The 22591-nt window shown below is 39.5% G+C and overlaps 1 protein-coding gene across 1 annotated transcript in view; it reads right to left on the bottom strand.

Moving 5' to 3' along the window:
• Window positions 1-22591, bottom strand: part of SLX4IP (SLX4 interacting protein) — a 197214-nt gene that overhangs the window by 163979 nt on the left and 10644 nt on the right. Inside the window, 1 exon segment of the mRNA XM_073792660.1 lies at window positions 14759-14814. Coding sequence (XP_073648761.1) covers window positions 14759-14785 — 27 coding nt within the window. The 5' untranslated portion in view covers window positions 14786-14814.

Raw genomic sequence — 22591 nt, forward strand, 5'->3', positions numbered from 1 at the left:
GAAGCCACCACAATGAGAAGCCCGTGCATTGCAACGAAGAGTAACCCCTGCTCACCGCAACTAGAGGAAGCCCGCACGCAGCAGTGAAGACCCAACGCGCGGCCAAAAAATAAATAAATAAATTTATTTTTTAAAAAAAAGAAAGAAAGAAGAGGAATCTATTTCTTCTCTCCTGACCTTGTGATTTGCTGACCAATAGAATATGGTGTCGGAGTCTGCCAGCTCCAGATTCAGCCCTTAGGAAGCCTAGCATCTTCCAGTGTCATGCTCTCTGGGAAGCCAGCACCATGCTGTAAGGGAGCTCAAGCTAGACAACTAAATGAAAGATGCCTTGTGAAGAGAGAGATGCATCGTGGAGGAAGACTGAACATGGATGGGAGTGAAACCCTCTTGAGCTTACCAGCCCAGTGGGTATCTGAATGCATCCAAATGAGTGACCCAGTCAACGCCATGTAAAGCAGAAAAGCTGCCACTAAGATTTTCTGACCCATGGAATTATGAAAAGTTTCGGGCTAGCTGGTTACACAGCTAACTGCTGGTTACATAGCTAACTGAAACATGAGGTTAACTGACCTGCCCATAGTCAAGAATCAATACTAAGGACTGAAATCTAAGCCCCCGGAATTCTAGCCCTGGCCACCTGCCACTGTAGCCCACCAGGTAAACTGACACACGAACGGAGCACCCCAAAGACCGAGTGACCTTTGGGCTTTGCCACAATATCCCATAAAGAAACAGATCTGAACAAAATGACTGTACTCATTTGTTCACACCTCAGCTCTGCAGGACCGTCTGTGTTCCCCTCACCTATGGCTGCTTACATTTTGACACATTAATTTCTCATTACAAACCCCCTGAGGATAGGGACAGGCAATCATCACCCTTGTCTGTGTCTCTAGTGCCTAACCCAGGGCCTTGCACGCCAGGGATAAACGAAGATTTGCTGACACCTCACATATGAAAAGAATTAGACTAGTCCTCATGCCAAAGAATTATGAGACAAAGAACAAACAAGACACTCAGGCCAAGTCCCTCTAACACTATACAGAATGTCACTGTAAAATATTAAATAATTACTGACGGCCCATGACATGCATAAAGTGGTCTTTTCCCAAACACTTTGACAGCACTGTCTTTTATTATTACTCTGATAACCACAAGAAACTCTGTCAAACAGATAGGAATAATAGCACTACCCCACAGCTGAAGAAATGGATGCTCAGAGGGGTAACACAATTCACCCAGTCATCCACATTTCACAAGTGAAGCCACAACATGGTATCAGGAACCCTGATCAAAAGTCTGATGCTAATTTCATCTTCTACAATCCCTTCCTCAAAAACCTGAGGATCTAAATTTCAAGAAGTACTATAAAAGAACCTAGAGTCATATGAATAGAATATCGAGAATCACAGAAACTTAGGACAAGACATGATCTCAGTACTGATCCATAAGAGACAGTGAATTTTTCAGGTCATGAAAAGTGGGATGGCAGACCTGGCGCATGCCTTGCCAGAATCTATATGACGCTACATCTTTGTGAAACAAACAGCATAACATTCTTCCTCATCTCAGCTCACACTTGCAAAACACAGCACGTGCCTGTCTGCTGTGTATGGTCACTACTGCAAACTCATTCTTTACTTGGTGTTTCTAGTAGTCTTAAAATCAGAATGTTATTGTCACATGCTACGCACATGCATCAAAGTGACCTATGCAATGGCCTTGTTTCCTATATTACTTAATCCTGGGTATTACAAGAGGTTACTACCAGAGACACATCGAAAAGGCCAACAAGAATAAATGAACACTGGGCTTTCCTGGTGGCGCAGTGGTTGAGAGTCCGCCTGCCGATGCAGGGGACACAGGTTCGTGCCCCGGTCCGGGAAGATCCCACGTGCTGCGGAGCGGCCGGGCCCGTGAGCCATGGCCGCTGAGCCTGCGCGTCCGGAGCCTGTGCTCCGCAATGGGAGAGGCTGCAACAGTGAGAGGCCCGTGTACCGCAAAAAAAAAAAAAAGAATAAATGAACACTGTGCATCCTTACAACATTTGGCTAATGACTGGACTGTTGCACGTGTGGGCTGTTCAGTGAAATATCATTTCCATTCCCAGGGATTCTGGGATGCAAGGACCCTCTGTTAATCACCACCCTACATCTCACTTCCTCAACCGCACATCCACAAAACTCACAGTAACAATAACAGTTAGGAAAGGTGAGTAGGAAGTACAGTAACTGTTAAAAACACTGTGACTTCAAGGACTTTGTCCCAGTCGAACCCTCCAGCCTTTACTGCTAGGACCATGGCTGGGCTGGGGCCCCAAAGCCGTGCAAGGACCAAAGGGACCCTCACTCTCAGCCCCTCGCTTCCGCTTCTGGAATCTGGAAGTGAAGCACGCCAGAGGCAATCTTGTGTCACTGACAATGCTTTCTCTGAGGCCACTGCGGATAGTTTGGGCTGTTCTGTTTTCTACCGCTGTGGTTAACGGTGGTGTTTCCCGGCGAGGAGAACTATAAGGCAGAGCAATCTAAACATCCACAGGCTAACAGGCTATGGGTGAGGGCATACACACAACTCCCAGGCAAGCAAACACAGGCATTTAGCACGTCACGATGACCTAGGAATGAGCCAGCGATTTTACAAGCACTCTGGCTGCTGTGCTTCCTTGGATCAGGACATCTGCAGAGAGGTACTTTACAAAACACAGAACAATTATGCCCTCTACAGCCCTCAAAGAGAATCCAAGGAACGTACTGAGTTCTTGTATCTGTGAAAAAGCCTGAATCTACTTTCCTACGAAGAATTATTTTTGACACCAGAAGAAGTTAATAACATACACATGTGCTTTGTATGTATGTTGGAAAAAATTAGCATATCATGGTCTAACACTAAGGTGTTACTTAAAATATGATGATGTCCAAAGAATTAACATCATTGTACTGGAATAATTTACTTTCCTGAAGGCCAAATAGAAGCAAACTCTATACATTGTCATTTTGGCAATTTTCAAAAGAATTACTTAAAATATTTTCAAAGCGAAACTGTGGACTCCTTAAAGGAGAAACAGGTTGAGATGCAATTTTTTTTTAACAAAAGAAATAAACCACAAATTGAAGATTACAACATTCTCTGTCTGGGACTGAAAAAAGACCAGTAAGAAATAACTCTAAGCTTGAGTGACTTTCCTGTTTCCCATAAGCCACGAGGAAAGACATTTCTCATCTTTCTAATAGGGAAAGTGAGGGATACCAGGCACCTCGGAAATACTCCGGATTACTCAAGGTAGATACATAACAAGCAGACCACAGGTCCTTCTTCTTGGGAAATGTGGCTGGGAACAGTATGTTGTAAGAGCATGGGTAGATATAGATATAAATAATTGGAGAATATATATAACACGGACAACAGAAGCTGTGCATAGCAGTCAAAGGAACAAAGTGAGAGGGTAATCGATGCAGGAAAAGTTTAGATGTTGTGTGAAAATAAAAGAGCGTCTTTGATCAAGCCTGGAAAAAGCTGATGAGCATAGACTACAGAAGAAAAGGTAAGAGGGAAAAGGAAGAAAGAAAACCACAGGCCAGATCACTGCAGAAAATGCAAATGCATCGGTTTCATAGGAATAGGTGGGCCATGTTCCCAAGTTCCAAGATGAAAATATGGGTCAAAGTTAAAGAGGAAGGGGGAGAATAGTTATCAGAGTGCCTTGAATTGAGCTGGAGAGTTTAGATTAGGTCTGATTGAACAAAAGGAATTACTCTGATCGCTTAAGCAAGTAAGTGACAGGGTGCAAACGGTGTTAAGAAAACATTATCCTGGCACTTGTCTGGATGCACTGGAATGGCAGGACAAGAAAGGCATAGAGATCATCCAGAGATAAGTGCAGAAACGTTAACGACAAGGATAATAAAGGCTTGAATTTATAAGAAAAGGAGAGAGAAGATGCAAGTCCAGTACACTGTGTTGAGAATGGATGCAGGAAAGACAGGGAAACAGCATAATTTGGCGAGCCCAGGATGTGAGGGTAGAGCCAGGGACATTCAAAGCAAAAGCCAATTTAGAAGAAAATGTGATAAACTGAATTCTTAGTGCAAAGTTTTAGGGATCAGTTTAGGCAGAGACTTCAGGGAGGCAGGTGGAGAGTTGAAACTGAAAAGAGGGTGAGAAGCCAGGGCTGTATTTAAACACTTTCTAATCGTTCCCAAAAAGAATAGATGTGCTAATACACATGGGGAAGGACTGGGGAAGAAGCCCAGAAAACTGGGTGTCTGGCCAGGGAAGCAGAGAGAACACTTGGAAAAGGAAGTTTCATTTCAAGTCCAACAAGAACGTTGTTTCAAAGTCATCAACACTCAGAACAAATGCTCTCACTGGAGTGAGAAGGTCCCTGAAAACTTTAAGCCTGATGCAGCATTTAATTGGGTGACGGCCGGTACACTTTTATGAATTGTATTCCAAATCTATCAAGTACTCAGCACACATTTAGTTGAAGAGTTCCCAGCGTGAGCAACGTAACAGAACAGATACTGTGCAGTAGGGAAGGAAGAGCAGCCGACTGTAGTTGGTGTGCGTGTCATCACCACTGGGAAAACTCGTAGGGATCCTGTGTGATTTTAAAACTTCAAGCTCGCCCAACAAATAGACAAAATTAAGAAGCAACTGGAAGATGAAGAGTTTAAGTTCTGGGGGAAGAAATACAGAGCTACTTCTTTCACCGTGGAAAGTTTCACAAAGACAAATGCCTTTGTAAAAACATTCTCAGGGTTAAAGGTTGCACACCCGTCCTTCAGATTTATTTCTACTAAAGAATGTAACCATTTAAAACTTTTGTGATTTATTGTGTTAGGACACTTCAGTTTTAGTCTTTCTCAAAATTTAATAGAGTCATTAACTAGAACTCGACTGATATGAAAATATTTGCACAAATCTTTTTTTCAATACACAAAATCAGTGCATCTATTTCCAAATGAGTGCTGATGACAAACTGCTACATTCCCCTTTAGGTAAATGAAAAACCTAGGGCACAGAATTTAAGTTATTCACTGAGGCAAACCAGCAAGACAAAAGCCCATTTGCTATTCAACTTTCTCTCTCTAGAAGTTCAAAGAGTTGCTCTTCACTTTTTATAAAGGGGAAATTACTGTCAATTCTTGGGCATATTTCTTTTTGCGGTTGTTCTAAGGAATGCTGAGACTAAGGTTAACTGAAATTCAGAGAAGATAAAACTATAATTGCTACAAAGGAATGGAACGAAAAACAGATAGTAGAGATGCGGGGAGATTTTTTTTTTAAATGTAAAATCTCTCCTCTCTTTGTTAACATTAATAAAATCTTAAATCTGTTACTTCAGATTTAGGGAATAACTCAGTCGTCATACCCCAAAAGTCCAGCACACCACACTCCCCCCAACCCCAGAATAAAAAGTGGACAACTATCAACAGCTAAAGTAAAAGCTTCAAGTCTCCTGGAGTGGGTGGGAAGGAGGAGGAGAAGGTCATTACACACTCCCTGTGGAAGAAGACAAAGCCAGATCCACATTCCAGGGAAATCTGGCTGGTCTGAGTTTTTCCTTAAGTACCGATTGGCCTGTCACTAAGCCAGGCTCTGTAATCTTCCTGCTAGGGAAGCCATGAATCCCTTCTAATTAATCAAGCCCTCCCAACAAAAATTTTCCCACCCACAATAAAGTGGGCTGTGGGAAGGGAAAGCAGCAGAGCAAGCTTTGTAGCCGAAAGAATTCTAGACTTTGGTGTAATACCTAACTAATCCAAGAAAACAGATGCAGGAAGCAGAGGAAATGATCTACAAACAAAGACAGACAATGAAGTCGGAACACAGTACTGCTCTGCTGGAACCCAAGTCGAAAATTTTAAATCATAAGATTGTAACTGTAATTGCATGGGAGTGAGACCTGGCAACACTTTTAAAACACCTGTGAAGCGGGGAATGGATCCATAAACTTTTCAGAAGTAGATACCATGAATACTGATTTGATAGCTTCAACAATAATTTATTATTTAAATTTATTTTCTTCTTACTAAACTTTAATACATTATATATCCATGTCTATTTCTTGCTTCTACTTGCAAAGGAAATGGAGTTGCCTTGACCTTCCTAATTTACCGTGCCCTTGCAGCCGGTTTAACCCAAGGTAAACTTCATTGAAAGCTTACTCTGACAAGGTGCAAGGAAGCAAGAGTACAGAAGGATGCACTGATTCAGACCCATGCTGTCCAATTCAGCTGCTACTACTACTACTACCTATGTGTGCCTCTAAGCAGTTGAAACATGGCCAGTAGGAATTGAGATGTGCTTTAAGAGATATATTTATATACTTAAATCTGCTTATGTAATATATAAATATTTCAGACTTTGCACACAATAAGGTCTTTGTTGCAACTATTCAACTCTGCCATTGTAGCGTAAAAGCAGCCAGGCACAATATATAAACAAATGGGAGTGTCTGTGTTCCAATAAAACTTTATTTACAGAAACAAGCAGCTCATCTGTGGGGTGTAACTTTCTGACCCCTTGTTCCCTAAAGAACTTATAATTATGGAAGTTCTAAAACACTGGGGTGGGTGCAGAGCTAGAATTAGGATCACGGAGGAGCCTGCTGCCACTACTACTTTAAGCTGAGAAAGCCTTCACTGGAGTTTAGGACACATCCTCCTGCCCTGGGCTGCAGTGGCCCAGAAGTCAAGAGACCCTGAAAGCTGGGGTTCCAAGGACTTATCTCATACACCACTGCCATTTCCTGAAATTCTGGCCTAGGAGGCAGTTATAAGAAAGAGGTGAAGGCCAGGGTCACAGCAGTGTTTTTGTTTTGTTTTGTTTTGTTTTGTTTCGCTTTGTTTTTAAAAAGCCCTCTTCTATGCAGGAAGGTCAGAAGACCTTTCTTCATTTGAACAAGAATAACTTGTTTGCAGGGATAATTAATACCATTCCAAGGAAAGTCTCAGAATAAACAACTGAGATGCAAGTGGCAAATTGTTGGTATTCACCTGCTTTTCTGTTAGCTTGGAAACCGTGCTCTATCCAAGTATTTTTCAACCCAGATGGTCAAAAGTAAATGCATCTATATGAAAATTTGCATAAGTTAATTCCTTTTAACTTTTATTCATGTGATTTTTTTTATCATAGTAATCCATATACACAGATTAAAATGACCTATCAAAAACAGTCCTCTTCTTCCCCATCCTGGTTCCACCCTCAACCCAACTTTCACTCACCAGGAGACACCACACAGAACTTCATCTATGTCATCTGGTATTTACTAAATCGTTCTAAATATTTTGTTTATACTGTAATCTTTTATTTCAGATTTAAACACTATCCATGGAAAATGAAAACATAATGTTTGCAACCCACCCGCTCACACATCTCCTTCCCCAGGCTTCCAAAATTTGAAGATCTCAACATATGAAGTGTTCAAAGCTGAGCCATGTAGTTATACCATGCTTACTTTTCTATCTTGCATAATCTTTTGTTTGCTTAGAATTAAGGAATAGTTTCCCATATTCCTACCACTAAATCATTCCCACACTCTGACCTACAGAAACTCCTCTCAATACATTTAAGTACATGTGGTATTTTATTCATTTCCTTTTTTGTTGGAGACATCTTTCATAGAACCATCTGTCCTGTTCCAATTGGACTGGTTACTCTCTAAGCAACTGATCATCATGGGATTTGCTTAGGCCCTCACCTGCTGGATTCCCTATTTCCTGGATCCCAATCTCACCCTTCCTCTGCTCACCGTCCCATCTGGGAAAAATCATATCCTTCCTAAAATAGGGTACATTAGAAGAAAATCTCTTTTAGCCTTTGCAAGTCTGAAAATGCCTCTATTCCACCTTAACATGTGATTGAAAGTTGAGCTGTGAAAAGCATTCAGGGCTGGAAACTGAGGCAGGAGGTAGATGGGCCACAAGCCCCTCCCCCCACCCCCCAGGGTAAGCAATTGGAGATTTGTTCCCTGTGAACCGATACTCCAAGATGAGAATAGCAGGACAATTGAGAGAAGAGGCTGGGCCCTGCCCAGATAGAAGATAAGAGACCACATATTTCTCATTCTCCAAGTCAAGGAAACTTGCTGGGCTAGAAAGCTCCTTGGAGGTCAAAAAAGGAGGGAGGAGCCACCCCACAGTAAGAGGCCAACTACCCATAGGCCTCTTCGGTGGAATCCATCTTGGCTGAGAGATGCGCGCGCACACATGGGAGGATCCTGAGATGTTCCAAATACGGACTCAGAACCAGGCAAAGCAAAGTGATAGACCAAAGGAAACCTGGAAGAAATGCCCCATAAAAGTGATTCAAACTACCACGAGGGCGCGACTCTCTCTGAGTCCGCCCGCCCGTGTGTCTATCCACACATCCTCTACTCTTTTTTTTTTTCTCCTAATAAACACTTTACTTGTTTCACTACTTTCCGTCTTTGTAGGAACTCTTCTGCAAAGCCAAAGGGCCAGGGCCTTGTCACTGACCACTGGTCTAGTGGCTAGGTTTCTGTGCTTCACTGCCGCAACCCGACCTCAATCTCTGGCCGGGGAACCAAAACCCTGCTTCAAGCTGCTGCAGGCCGAGGCCACCCAAGATCAGAAACTATTATCCTCAGAATATCTAAGGAATTGTTCCCCTGTCCACAACTATAGCTGCTGAGAAGGCGGTTCTGAATCTGATCCTCTGTATGTGATCTGATTTTCTTCTAGGATCTTCTCTGAATTTCCGGTGTTATGAAATTTTAGGATGATGCACCTTAGTACAACTTGTTTTCCTTGCCTTTTTTAGGTGCACTCTCACAGAAACTTTCAAATAGTAACTTTGTGCCATCATTTCTAGTAATTTTATCGTATTACTTCTTTCATAATTTTCCTCTCCACCATCTTCTTTGTTTTCCTTTCTAGAACTTTTTCATATCAATTTCATATCAATTTGTTTTTCAAAATCAATTTTTCATATCAATACTGTACACCTCAAATTTTCTTGTATTATCTTCCCACTTTTTTAACTATTATCTTTTTGCTCTACTTTCTGGGCAGTATTCCTTATCCATCTTCCCATACTTTACTAAATTTTTATTTCTATCATATTTTTAATTTACAAGAGCTCTTACCTATTTTCAGGAATTTCCCTTATTCATAAAATCCTGAACGTGTCACATGGTTATAATAGTTTCCTTTTTTGCTTTGAGGATACTAATTATAATGTTTTTAAAAGTCTTTTCTTGCTTACTAGAATCTCTCTGATCCTCCAGTTTTGCTCATTTGCTTTTCTCTCTCTTTTTCAGTTCTCTGGTTTTCTGTTTCTCAAGTTTTCCTTAAATCTCTGGTGGTATCTTTTGTCCATTCATAATTAAGAACAGACAATAAATCTCTGACTGGAAAGTTTCTGTACATGGGTGGAACTTACTGACTGCTGGGCTTCAGGAATCCAGTGGGGGACTTAGATATCTGGTTGGGGGATGCCAGATGCAGGCCCTACTTATATCAGACAAGTAGACTTTAGGTTAAGTATGACTAGAAATAAAAAGAGATATTTCATAATAATTAAAGATTCTATTCAACAGAAAGAACAATCATAAATTTGTATATATGTGCTAATATAGCCTTAAGATATACAAAGCCAAGATCAATAAAAGGACAAATATACAAATCTAAAACCATAGTTGGAGATTTTAACACGCCTCTCTCAACTGATCAAACAAGTGGACAAAATATGAGCAAACACAAAGCAGATTTTTTACAACAGAATCAACAAACCTGACTTGAGTCGGATACACAGTTCAATGCACCTGACAAGCAACACTTTTTTCAAGTGTTTATAGAACATTAACCAAAATATCAATAGAGGAATTACGCTAAACAAAATGATTATGCTAATAACAAAATGATTATTAGAAAATTTCCAAAAACTTAGAAACTATACACTATACATCTGAATAAGCCATAAACAAAAATGAAACACAATGAAAATTAGAAAATATTTTGATTTGAATGGAAGCAAAATTCCCACTTTAACAGCATCTCTATCAAAACAAGAGGATACAAGTCAAGTAGGTACTTAGAGAGAAATTCATAGCTTTAAGTGCATATACTAGAAAAGAAGAACGGTTCCAAAATCAATGATTTAACCTTCCCCCTTAAGAAGTTGAAAAAAGGACAAATTTGCTCAAAGAATGTAGAAGGAAGGAAATAATAAAGAAATCAATAAAATAGAAAACAAGTATGCTACAGGAAAATAAAATGAAACCTGAATTTGGTTCTCTGAAAAGACTACTAAAAATAACAAATCCCTATCAGCACTAATCAGTATCATTCCTTTGGAAAGGCAAATCAAAACCACAATGAGATATCACCTCACACCTGTTAGAATAGCTATTATGAAAAAGACAAGAGATAAATACTGGTGAGACTGTAGAGAAAAGGGAACTCTGGTGCATGGTTGGTGGGAATGTAAATTGGTGCAGCCACTATAGAAAACATTATGGAGGTTAATCAAAAATTTTAAAGTAGAACTGCCACATGATCCAGCAATCCCACTTCTGGGTATATATCTGAAGGATATGAAATCACTATCTTGAAGAGATATCTGCACTCCGTGTTCACTGCAGCATTATTCACAATAGCCAAGACATGGAAACAACCTAAGTGTCTACTGACAGATGAATGAATAAAGAAAATATGGTATACACATGCAATGGAATATTATTCAGCCATAAAAAGGAAATTCTGCCATTTGCAGCAACACAGATAGACCTTGAGGACATTATACTAAGTGTAGTAACTCAGACAGAGAAAGACAAATAAATACTGTATGATTTCACTTATATGTGGAATCTTAAAACATCAAATTCATAGAAACAGAGTAGAATGGTAGTTGCCAGGGGCTGAGGGATGGGGTAAATGGGGTGATGTTGGTTGAAGGGTACAAACTTTTAGTTATAAGATGAGTAAGTTCCAGGGATGTAATGTACAGCATGGTGACTAGAGTTAGCAACACTGTACTGTATACTTGAGAGTAAAGCTCTAATGTTTTCACCATGACAACAACAAAATGGTAATTATGTGAAGTGAAGGACGTGTTAACTAAAATTACTGTGGTAAACATTTTGCAATTTATACATTTATCAAATCAACATATTGTACACCTTAGACTTACACAATGTTATATGTCAATGATATTTCAATCAAGCTGGAAAAAATATAATCACCCATTTGGAAGGTTCAAGCCTAGTTGTCAGAATATTTGGAAGCCAAGATAGCTGAGAGATGGCATCCTAATGCCTAAAAAGGGTAGGAGAGAGAGAGGAGTTGGGAATAAACTCATTCCAGTTAAGTCCGGAGTTGTGAAGAACTTCAACTTTCAGTTCTTTGTATCAGCTTAGCACATAAGACAAAGCTTGACACAGAAATAAGTACTCAATTTGTAGATATCCTCATATAATACTCTTTGGGTTTGTATGGGTAAGTTTGTCCACAATCTCTTGGAACAGGAGCTATTCAAGAGAGCTTTTCCTTCATCCTCTTGAGAAACTGTGGGTTTCATGAAAATGCAAAAAAAATCTCTGCTCGCTGACCAAGGGAAGCAGCATGGAAGCCTGCCATCCACCCAGGGCTTTGGCAGGGGCGGGGGGTGGGGAGCAGGGGAGGGAGAACAGCAAGGAAAATACTGGAAAATACTAAAAACACTAAGCTTGTGCCATACTCAGTTGTGGGTTGCAAAGTCAGACTACCCACAAGGTGGTGGAATCCCAAGCCCTGAAATGAATATAAACCTGGTCCAAAACCACCAAAATGCCAATGGCTCCAGCAGAAGTAAACTTGAAACCGCTCCACTGCTCTGCAGGGCTGAGCTCATAGGTCTTTCCACCCGTGTATTTCACACTTAGTAAATAACAGTGGAAATAACAGAACAATCTAAAAGAGGCTATAAAATAAACTACTTTAAGATTATGAAGGAGATAAAAGAAGGATATGGAAACATATTGAAAAAAGGGGCAAGTATATATATAAAAAAAGAACTGGTAGAATTTGAATTAAAATAAAACAAACATAAATTCTCAAATGAAAAATACAGTCACTAAAAATAAACAAAGAATAGAATAAATACAGATTAAAAAGGAGAATAAATACTGATGACAAGCTTTTAGTAAACTGGAAGAGATCTGATAAAAAGCACTCTGAATGCAACATACAGACATAAAGAGAAGAGAAAAAGGAAACGGAAAATGGCCAAGCAGAGTTCATCAGAGCGGGCGCGCGGTGACTGCAGCAAGAGCAGGTGTGCATGTCCCCTGTTGCCCATGACACCCTAGGGCAGTGCACAGCAATCTGGCTGGGCGGGATGTCAGACCTTCAGAATGGGATCCCACTGCTTGGGTTGTGGGCCTTTTAAACTGCATGATTAGGAAAGCACTTGTTCCTTGCCTGTGTGATCAGACAGAAGCAGGGACACCAACACAACATGATGTGTAGAATCTTCCATATAATGTGTCAGAACTCTGACTATCCCTAACCTGCTGGCTTGACACCCATGGTTGGGGTCACTCCCCCACCTGGCATGACCTGGGAGTTAGGTTCCAAGTCTTGCTGGTGCAGCTGTGAGATCAGGCAATCTCGTAGCAGAATTTACCACATCAGTATGTATGTCTTGGAAATCAATTGACCCAGCTCTGGCATAATTAGGGGCCTAGGGTCTAAGCTTTGCGGCTGACGAGGATTGTCTATCCGAATGGACCACAGCCAGTTTGGGCGAAGCTTTGCTAGAGGCCCAGTCCTTTTCTGAGCAGACAGCCTGCAGGCGCTCAGTCCTGGATGAGTTAACATCACCCTCTAGCACATAATAAACAGTTACGTGGGACTATTCAACAAACTTCGTATAAGAGTTCCAGAAGAAGAGATCAGAGAGAACAGAGAGGAGCAGTACTTGAAGAGAAAAAGGTCGAAATTTTCCAAAACTGATGAAAGACTTGACTCTTCCAAATGAAGATGTACATTGCATCCCAAGCCAGATAAATAAAAAGATTTATTTATATAAATAAAAAGATTTATATAAAAAGATTTATCTTGTATCTCAAGATTTCACAGTGAAACTATAGAATATCAAAGACACAAAATCTTAAGAGCAACCAAAGAGAACCAAGATATCTTGATAAGCAAGATAACAAAGAAAGAAATCACGATGGGCTGACAGTAGACTTCTTTGCTGACTAGTCTCCACAGATGCACCCCAGATTCTCCCCCTCCCTGTAAGCACAAGCTGCTTCTCCCACGGAGAGTTGCAGCTTCCCTGGAGCTGACCCTCTGAGTGCTCTGACCAACAGAATGCAGAGGAAACGCACGTGGGATTCTGAGCTCAGGCCTTCAAGGCACGGACAAATTACACTTTTTTCTTCTCGCAACTTTTGCTCTGGGACACCATCCCTCAAAACTCAGCCACCAAGCCAGGAGAGGAGCCCAAGCCACACAGAGTAGCCACCTGAATGAGAACTGAGGACAACAATTAACAGCCCCAGGTGAGATTCCAAGCACAGCCAGGATCAACGGCCAGCCACATGCGCGGCCAGGCTGAACTCAGTCCCCAGATGACTGCAGCCCCAGCCAACATCAAGAGGAGAAACCGCCCAACTGATACCAGGCGACCTACAGAATCCTGAGAGAGAATAAAATGGCTTCTGTTTTAAGTCACTACGTTTTAAGGTGGTTTTAAAGCATCAACTGATAATTAAAACATTTCTCAGTTGCAATAAGAGATTTCAAAAGACAATGGAAAAATACCTTTAAAGTGCTGAGAGGAACTGATGTGCAACCTAAAATTCTAAAACAAACTTTACTTTCTAGAGGAAAACCAAAAGACATTTTTAGACAGACAGATTGTGAAAATTCACCACTTATAATCTCTCACAGAGAGGAATACTACATATAGAATATACAGATACTAGAAATAACTGTGAATAATGAAATTTATAAATATGTTGTAAATCTAAAGCACTGACTTGGTAAAGATAAGATACGACTACAACACTAAACAGTATCTGATCTGGTTAATCACTATGATTTCTCTGTTTCGGTGTTTTGAATTTCTGCTTAATTAAACACTAGCACAGGGAAAATGCCCTAAAGAACAGGCATATGTGAAGCATCCTTCATACAATGGTTCCTCTCGAGACTGGATCTGCAGCTAGTTGGATGCAGGACTCTTGGATGCAGAACCTGGAGGGTCGACTGTACTCACTACCAATTCTTCCCCTCTCCTTCCCCACCACCCCTCACAGGTGACCCTCCCGTTCCTCCACAACTGAGAAGGTCTGGGACCCAGCCATCAAGGGATAGAGAAGAGATGCTTACAAGAGAAAAGCAAAAGAGGGCAGCCAGGCAGGAGAACTCGCTCCTGGCATTCACCCAGGCGCAGCATTTGCTGCCTGCTTCTTTACTTTTACATGCTTTGTCATAATCAAAAATGACGCCATGGACATACAATGTGAATAATACTTTCTAACATTAAGGACCAAGTTATGTCCCAAAGGCATCTTACAAAAGACTTTAAGCAAGAAACTCCCATGACCATATGAACTATTCATTTTCTCCCCCATCTCATTCTTAACATGCAAATTTTCAATCACCTACTTCAAATTTTCAGTAGTGTCCCAAATCTGAAGAGTAGAAGGAAAGTTCAGGGCTACTGTTTTCAATTAACACAGGATTCAGTTATATTAGAAAGTGATTAATCATTTTAAAGAAAGCTATTAAGCATTACTTACCTTAACAGCAAATTTCTTTGACGCCATGGCTTACTGATTCCAGAGTAATTACAGACCTTTAACAGAAGAAAAAAGAAAGTTAAAAAGTAGGTATATCAAAATTTCTTTCGATTTGTATATTATATAAGAGAAAGGTTGGCTGAATAATCAAATATCAACAGGTATTCTTACAAGATGAATGTTCACTTATAACTGGTCTTAACAAAAATATTATATTGAATTAACAGTTTACGAACTGCCCACAAAGAAAAGCACAGGCCCAGATGTATTCTACCAAATGTTTAAAGAACAATTAATACCAATCTTTCACAGACTCTTTAAAAGAAGCATAAGAAAAACTCAAATCATTCTAAGAGGCCAGTTACATCCTGATACCAATACCAAACAGAAACATCGCAAGAAAGGAAAACTACACACTAGTATTCAACAAAATACTACAAACCAAAGCTAGCAACATATAAAAAGGATTATACACCATGACATTAGATTTATCTCAGGAATATAAGATTGGTTTAACATCTGAAAATCAGTATAATACACTATATTAATAGAATAAAAGAGAAAACACATGATTATCTCAAATTTAGAAAAAAATTGACAAAATCCAACACTTTTTTTAATTAAAAAAAAAAAAAATCCAACACACTAGGAATAGAAGGAAGCATCCTCAAACTGATAAAGAGCATCTGTGAAGAACCCACAGCTAGGGAATTCCCTGGCAGTTCAGTGGTAAGGACTCGGCACTTTCACTGCCAAGGGCCTGGGTTCAATCCCTGGTCGGGGAACTAAGATCCCACAAGCCGCACAGCGCAGCCAAAAAAAACCAAAATAAAATCCACTAAGAAAAACCCACAGCTAAAACCATACTAAATGGTGAACGACTGAATGCCTCCTCCTCAAAGAGGGAAAAACAGAGATATCTGCTCTGTCACTTCCACACAGCACTGTATGTGCTGCACTGAGGTGCTAGCCAGGGCAATTAGGCAAGAAAAAGAAATAAATGGCATCCAGATTGGGAAGGAAGCGATAAAACTGTCCCTATCACAAATAACATGTTCTTATATGCAGAAAATCCTGAAGAGTTAAAAAAAAAAAAAAAAAAACTAATAGAATTACAAAGTATACGAAGTAAGGTTGTAAGATGTAAATATATTAAAAAGTCAATTATATTTCTACATTCTGGCAATGAGTAATCCTGAAATGAATTTAAGAAAACAATTCTGTTTACAAGAACATCAGAAAGAATACTTAGGAAATTTTTTTTTTAAAAACCCCACAAGATTTATACACCAAAAACCATACATTATTATTGAAAGAAATTAAAAACTTAAGTAAATGGACAGTTATCCCATATTCATGGATTAAATTAACACTTAATTTTGTTAGGATAGCCATACTCCCCAAATTGATCTATAACACAATCTCTATCAAAACCCCAGCTGACTTTATAGAAATTGACAATCTTATCCTAAAATGCATATGAAAATACATCTATAGTAGCCGAAATAATCTTGAAAAAGGAGAACAAAATTGAAGAATTCATACTTCCCCATTTGAACACTTACTACAAAGTTAGAGTAATCAAGACAGTGTGGTACTGGCATAAAAGACAGACACATAGATCAATGGCATAAAACTGAGAGTCCCAAAACAGACCCTTACAGTTATGTTCAATTGATTTTTAACCAATGTGCTGTGACAATTTAATTGGGAAACAGTCCTTTCTACAAATGGTGCTGTTACAACTGGGTATCCACACTCAAAAGAATAAAGCTAGAACACTACATCACATTATATACAAAAATTAACTCAAAATGGATCAAAGACCTAAATGTAAGAGCTAAAACTATAAACTCTTAGAAGAAACCATAGGCATAAATTTTTGTGACCTTGCATAAGGCAATAATTTCTTAGACACGATACCAAAGGCACAAGTCACAAAAGAAAAAATTGGTAAATCAGATTTCATCAAAATTTAAAACTTCAGTGCTTTAAAGGACACTATCAAGAACCTGAAAGACAACCCACAGAATGGGAGAAAATATCTGCAAATCATACAACAAATAAGGGACTCATGTCCAGAAAACATAAAGAACACCTTAAAGCAACAATAAAAAGATGAATAACCCAATTTAAAAATGAACAAAGGATTTGAATAGACATTTCTCCAAAGAAGACATACAAATGGCTAATAAGCACATAAAGAGATGCTCAAAATTACTAGTCATCAAGGAAATACAAATCAAAACCACAATGATATACCACTTTACACCCACTAGGATGGCAAAATACAAAAGACAAACAATAACAAGTGTTGACAAAGATATGGATAGATGAGAACTCTCATACATGGTTGGTGAGAATATAAAATGTTGCAGCCACTTTGGAAAACAGTGTAGCAGCTCTTCAAAAAGGTAAACACAGAGTTGCCATATGATTCAGCATTTCCACTCCTAGGTATGTACCCAAGGAAAATAAAAACATATGTTCACACAAACATTTATACAGGAATCTTCATAGCAGCATTATACATAATAACCAAAAAAGTGGAGACAACCCAAATGTCCATCAAATGATGAATGGGTAAACAAAATGTGATATTTGAGATTTTTCTTGTTTCCTGAGGTAAGCTTGTATCACTATATACTTAACAAAATGTGATATATACACACAATGGAATACTATTTGGCAATAAAAAGGAATCAAGTTCTTCTACTCCCTTTTACTGAGCTCCACCAGGCAACTGCCCTCTCCCACCTTGCAGAGCCTAGAGAACTATGTTCTGGAGAGGGTAAAACAGAGGATCTCTGGTCTGGAGAACACCAGGCAGCATAAAGTGGGGGGTACCCTACTGAAAAAGAGAGAAATTAAGGGGCATCCCACATGCCCCCTGTGATGGTTAATTTTATGTGTTGACTTGTCTGGGCTAAGGGATGCCCAGATAATTAGTAAACATTATTTCAGGTGCGTTTGTGAGGATGCTTCTGGAAGAGATTAGCATTTGAATTCGTGAACTGAGTAAAGCAGATGGCCCTCCCCAATATGGGTGAGCATCATTCAATCCACTGAGGGCCCAAATAGAACAAAAAGGTAGAGGAAGGGTGAATCCAAGATCTCTCTGATTTGGGACATCCATCTTCTTTCCTGCCCTTGGACACTGGCACTCCTGGACTTGGACTGAATCACACCACTGGTTTTTCTGAGTCTCCAGCTTGCAAACAGTATATCATGGGACTTCAAGGCCTCCAAAATCTCATGAGCCAACTCTTTTCATAAATACACATATATATATACATATACGTGTGTGTGTGTGTGTGTGTGTATCTTCTATCGTTTCTGTTTCTCTGGAGAAGCTTGACTAACACACCCCTCTATCCTGCCTTAGTCTCCAAATAGGAGACTGAAACCTCCTCATGCAGGGAACTGGATCTAAAAGTACTGACATCAGGGGTTCCCCAGGCAAACAGCCAAGACAGATGGCTCTAAAGTGAAGGCCACACCCACAAGCCCCACATCTGTGTGCAGAACTAACTCCCATCTCTTTAGTGTTCCACTCTCAAATACACTTAAGCAATCAGGAATCACCTAGCATGTAAGGAAAGACTCTATCATGAAAGGAAACAAAACAAACAGAAAAAAAACTACTTGGCTGAAACCTAGACTATGCAAGGAGAAAGAAATATTTTTAAAGAAACTATCACTAATATCAGTGGGATAGGAGATACTACATCTATAAGGCAATAATTTTTTTAAAAAAAGAAACTTGTAGAAAACAACAAATTAAAGCTATGATAGCTAAAATTAAAAAACTAAATAGAAGGTCCAGAGGATCATATTGAGTAAGTCATCCAGAAACTTCAGCAAAAATAAAGAGGATGAAAAATAAGAGAGAATAAATTAAAAATTAAAGGACCAGTATAGGAGAACCAACATGTAAAAATCAGGATAGAAGCAGATCCATATAAGGGTGTATATCACAGTAACATTTCAGGCACTGATGACAAAAAGAATCGGTGGTAAGAGAATATCTGGCTCCAAACTACCCAAAACAACTCTGGAATCTAAAAGGCAATGGAAAAACAGCCTAAAAAACCTGAAGAAAATTATTTTCAAACACCAAATGCATTTAAACACGAGGCAGGGGTAAAAGCATTTTTAGGCATGCAAGGTCTTTAAAAATGTATGTCCTGTGCATTCTTTCTCAGGAAGCTACTAAAGATGTGCTTCACCAAAAGGAGGAAATTGACCCAAAAAAAGGGAAGATATAGGAAAAAGGAAGGCTGAGATAGGCAAAAGGCAAAGGAAACCCCAGGATCTGGTGAAAGCAGATCCCTGCATGAGACTCATGGGCTAGACAAGCAGAGTACCATCAGTCCAGGACAGAGCCGGTTGTGAGGCTCCAGGAGAGGCCTCTTCAGGAAGTGCCTACATGCATGCAGATGAATTTTAGACAACCAGTGCAGAATATGAGATTGAATTAGGACAGCTGCACGGAAAGCTAAGCAACTGAATAATACAAGGCAATTACTGATTCCAGGATAAACAAAAATTATGCAGAAAATAAAAATTAAAAAGTATTTCATAGACAGCTCAGCATTTATAGTCATGATAACAAACACTAAATATTGACCTAAACAATATTGTGTTTTCAACAATATTAAGAGGATGGGAAATGTGTGTGTATGTATGTAGTAGGGACAAAGGGGTTAAAGGGAGCTCCCTTTAATGCTAACTGAATGTTTTAGAAGCAAAGCCTAAAACCAATAATAACAACAACAACAACCTACACAACCACAACTAATAAAAAAGCAGAAATATAGCAAGAAATTTAGTGATAAGGACCCAATTCTTTTTTTTTTTAATTGTAGTTGATTTACAATGTTGTGTTAATTTCTGCGGGACAGCAAAGTGATTCAGTTATACATATATATACATTCTTTTTCATATCCTTTTCCATTATGGTTCATCACAGGGTATTGAACATAGTTCCCTGTGCTATATAGTAGGACCTTTTTATTTATCCATTCTATATGTAATAGTTTGCATATGCTAACCCCAAATTCCCCCTCCATCCCTTCCCCACCTCCCACCTCCCTTTGGCAACCACAAGTCTGTTCTCCATTGATAAGGACCCAATTCTTAAGTGCTAAACTCTGCTCCAACCTGAAGAGCAAGCTGGAGAGAGCTGCTGTTGAGGAAGGAATAGGATGGGAAGGATGCCATAACTCTCAAGCCTCGTGCGTGGAACTATCTGCCGTTTAGATCATGCATACGGACACTTTTAGAGCAGCACGGTCCAACAGAAATACAATGCAAAGCACATATGTAATTTTAAAATTTCTAGTAGCTGCATCTAATAAAAAGGTAAACAGAAACAGGTGAAATTAATTTTACTAATATGTCTAATATTTAACTAATATTTAACTAATATGTCTAATATTTAATATTTAACTAATATTTAACCCAATAAATCCATCATGTTATCATTTCAGCATGCAATCAATATAAAAATATTTACACTCTTGGTGTTTTACCTAAGTTTTCAAGTCAGGTATGTATTTTATGTTTCTAGCACCTCAATTTGGACTGGCCACATGCCAAGTGCTCAACAGTCACTTGCAGTTAGTGGCAACCGTAACGGACAGTGCAGTTTAAGGGATTTTCGTTTTATTATAAGAAAAGCACTTATTATACAAACAGCTCATGCAGCTCAATATCAAAAAAACAAACAACCCAAACAAAAAATGGGCAGAAGACCTAAACAGACATTTCTCCAAAGAAGACATACAGATGGCCAACAGGCACATGAAAAGATGCTCAACATCGCTAATTACTAGAGAAATGCAAATCAAAACTACAATGAGGTACCACCTCACACCGGTCAGAATGGCCATCATTAAAAAGTCTACAAGTAACAAAGCTGGAGAGGGTGTGGAAAGAAGGGAACCCTCCTACTCTACTGGTGGGAATGTAAATCAGTGCAGCCACTATGGAAAACAGTATGGAGGCTCCTCAAAAATTTAAAAATAGAACTACCATATGATCCAGCAATCCCACTTCTGGGTATATATCTGGACTATAATTCAAAAAGACACATGCACCTCTATGTTCACAGCAGCACTATTTACTATAGCCAAGACACGGAAGCAACCTAAATGTCCACTGACAGATGAATGATTAAAGAAGATGTGGTATATATATATATATATCACATATATATGGAATCTAAAATATGACACAAATGAACTTATCTACAAAACAGAAACAGACTCACAGACATAGAGAACAGACCTGTGGTTGCCAAGCAGGAGAGAGTAGAGGAGGAATGGATTGGGAGTTTGGGATTAGCAGATGCAAACTGGTATACATAGAATGGAGAAACAACAAGATCCTACCGTATAGCACAGAGAACTATATTAAATATCCTGTAATAAACCATAATGGAAAAGAAAAAAAAGAAAAGCACTTATTTCTGAACCCCAGATTCCTTATTTATAAAACAGGGACAGTAACACCTAACTCAAAATTATTCAAAGGACTAAGCATGTGAAAACCTTCAGTATCATCATTTATAAAAAGTAGGCCCTGGATGAGTGTTAAGAGTTATTATTACTTAGTCAAAGACGATTTTTTAAAGAAATTTGATAACCTTTGATTCTATTTTTCTAATAGACAAAAATATCTTTATCCAAACCCTGTCATTTTAATTTAATTTTAATTTATTCATCTCTATTCTCTTAACAATGTAATGCACATGATTTAGAACTTTTTTTTTTTTTTTTTTTGGAATGCGGGCCTCTCACTGCTGTGGCCTCTCCCATTGCGGAGCACAGGCTCCGGACGCGCAGGCTCAGCGGCCATGGCTCACGGGCCCAGCCGCTCCGCGGCATGTGGCATCTTCCCGGACCGGGGCACGAACCCGTGTCCCCTGCATCGGCAGGCGCACTCTCAACCACTGCACCACCAGGGAAGCCCTAGAACATTTTTAATGATGTTCATCTTAGCAGGCCCATTTAGACAGAGGTGTAAATGGAATAAACAAGTTTCTAGAAAGTCAAGAATGTGTACTTGAAAACAACATTCATAAAGTTTGTTCTGAAAACTTTAGCTAGATCTTAAAAATTATATTATTTGAACCTGATAAACAGTCGGTCCCCTTAAATATATTAAATCAGGCTTGACTAACTCTGCTAAGAATTAGAGAGTCCCTCTCTGGGGACACTTAGAGGGTACTAAGTGGTTCAGGTAGATAGAAAAACAGGGGAGAGAGTTTTCCAGCAAGTACCCAACCAAAGCTGAAGCATGTGTGATCTAATTATTTTTAATCATACACTGGTCTTCTCATATGTCCTTCCTTTCCCAAAGGACAGGCGGACCACACAGAAGGCTGTGGTGAGGCTTTAGGACCATATCTGCTGTTAGATAGATTATGAGCCATATTACAGTGAAGGTTATATTTTCAACTCACAGTAAGGTTGCAGTTGACTCTTTGTTTGTTTGTTTGTTTTTGGTACGCGGGCCTCTCACCGCTGTGGCCTCTCCCGCCGCGGAGCACAGGCTCCGGACGCGCAGGCCCAGCGGCCATGGCTCACGGGCCCAACCGCTCCGTGGCATGTGGGATCTTCCCGGACCAGGGCACGAACCCGTGTCCCCTGCATCGGCAGGCAGACTCTCAACCACTGCGTCACCAGGGAAGCCCCAGTTGACTCTTCTAAAATGCTCATTTTTTTTCTTTAATCAGTAAAGCAAGAGCAGCTGCATTTCGTTTTATTTTGTTTTTATAAATTTATTTATTTTATTTTTGGCTGCATTGGGTCTTCGTTGCTGCGCACG

This window comes from Tursiops truncatus, chromosome 15 (genome assembly GCF_011762595.2).
Source record: "Tursiops truncatus isolate mTurTru1 chromosome 15, mTurTru1.mat.Y, whole genome shotgun sequence".
In the NCBI taxonomy this organism is placed as follows: domain Eukaryota; kingdom Metazoa; phylum Chordata; class Mammalia; order Artiodactyla; family Delphinidae; genus Tursiops; species Tursiops truncatus.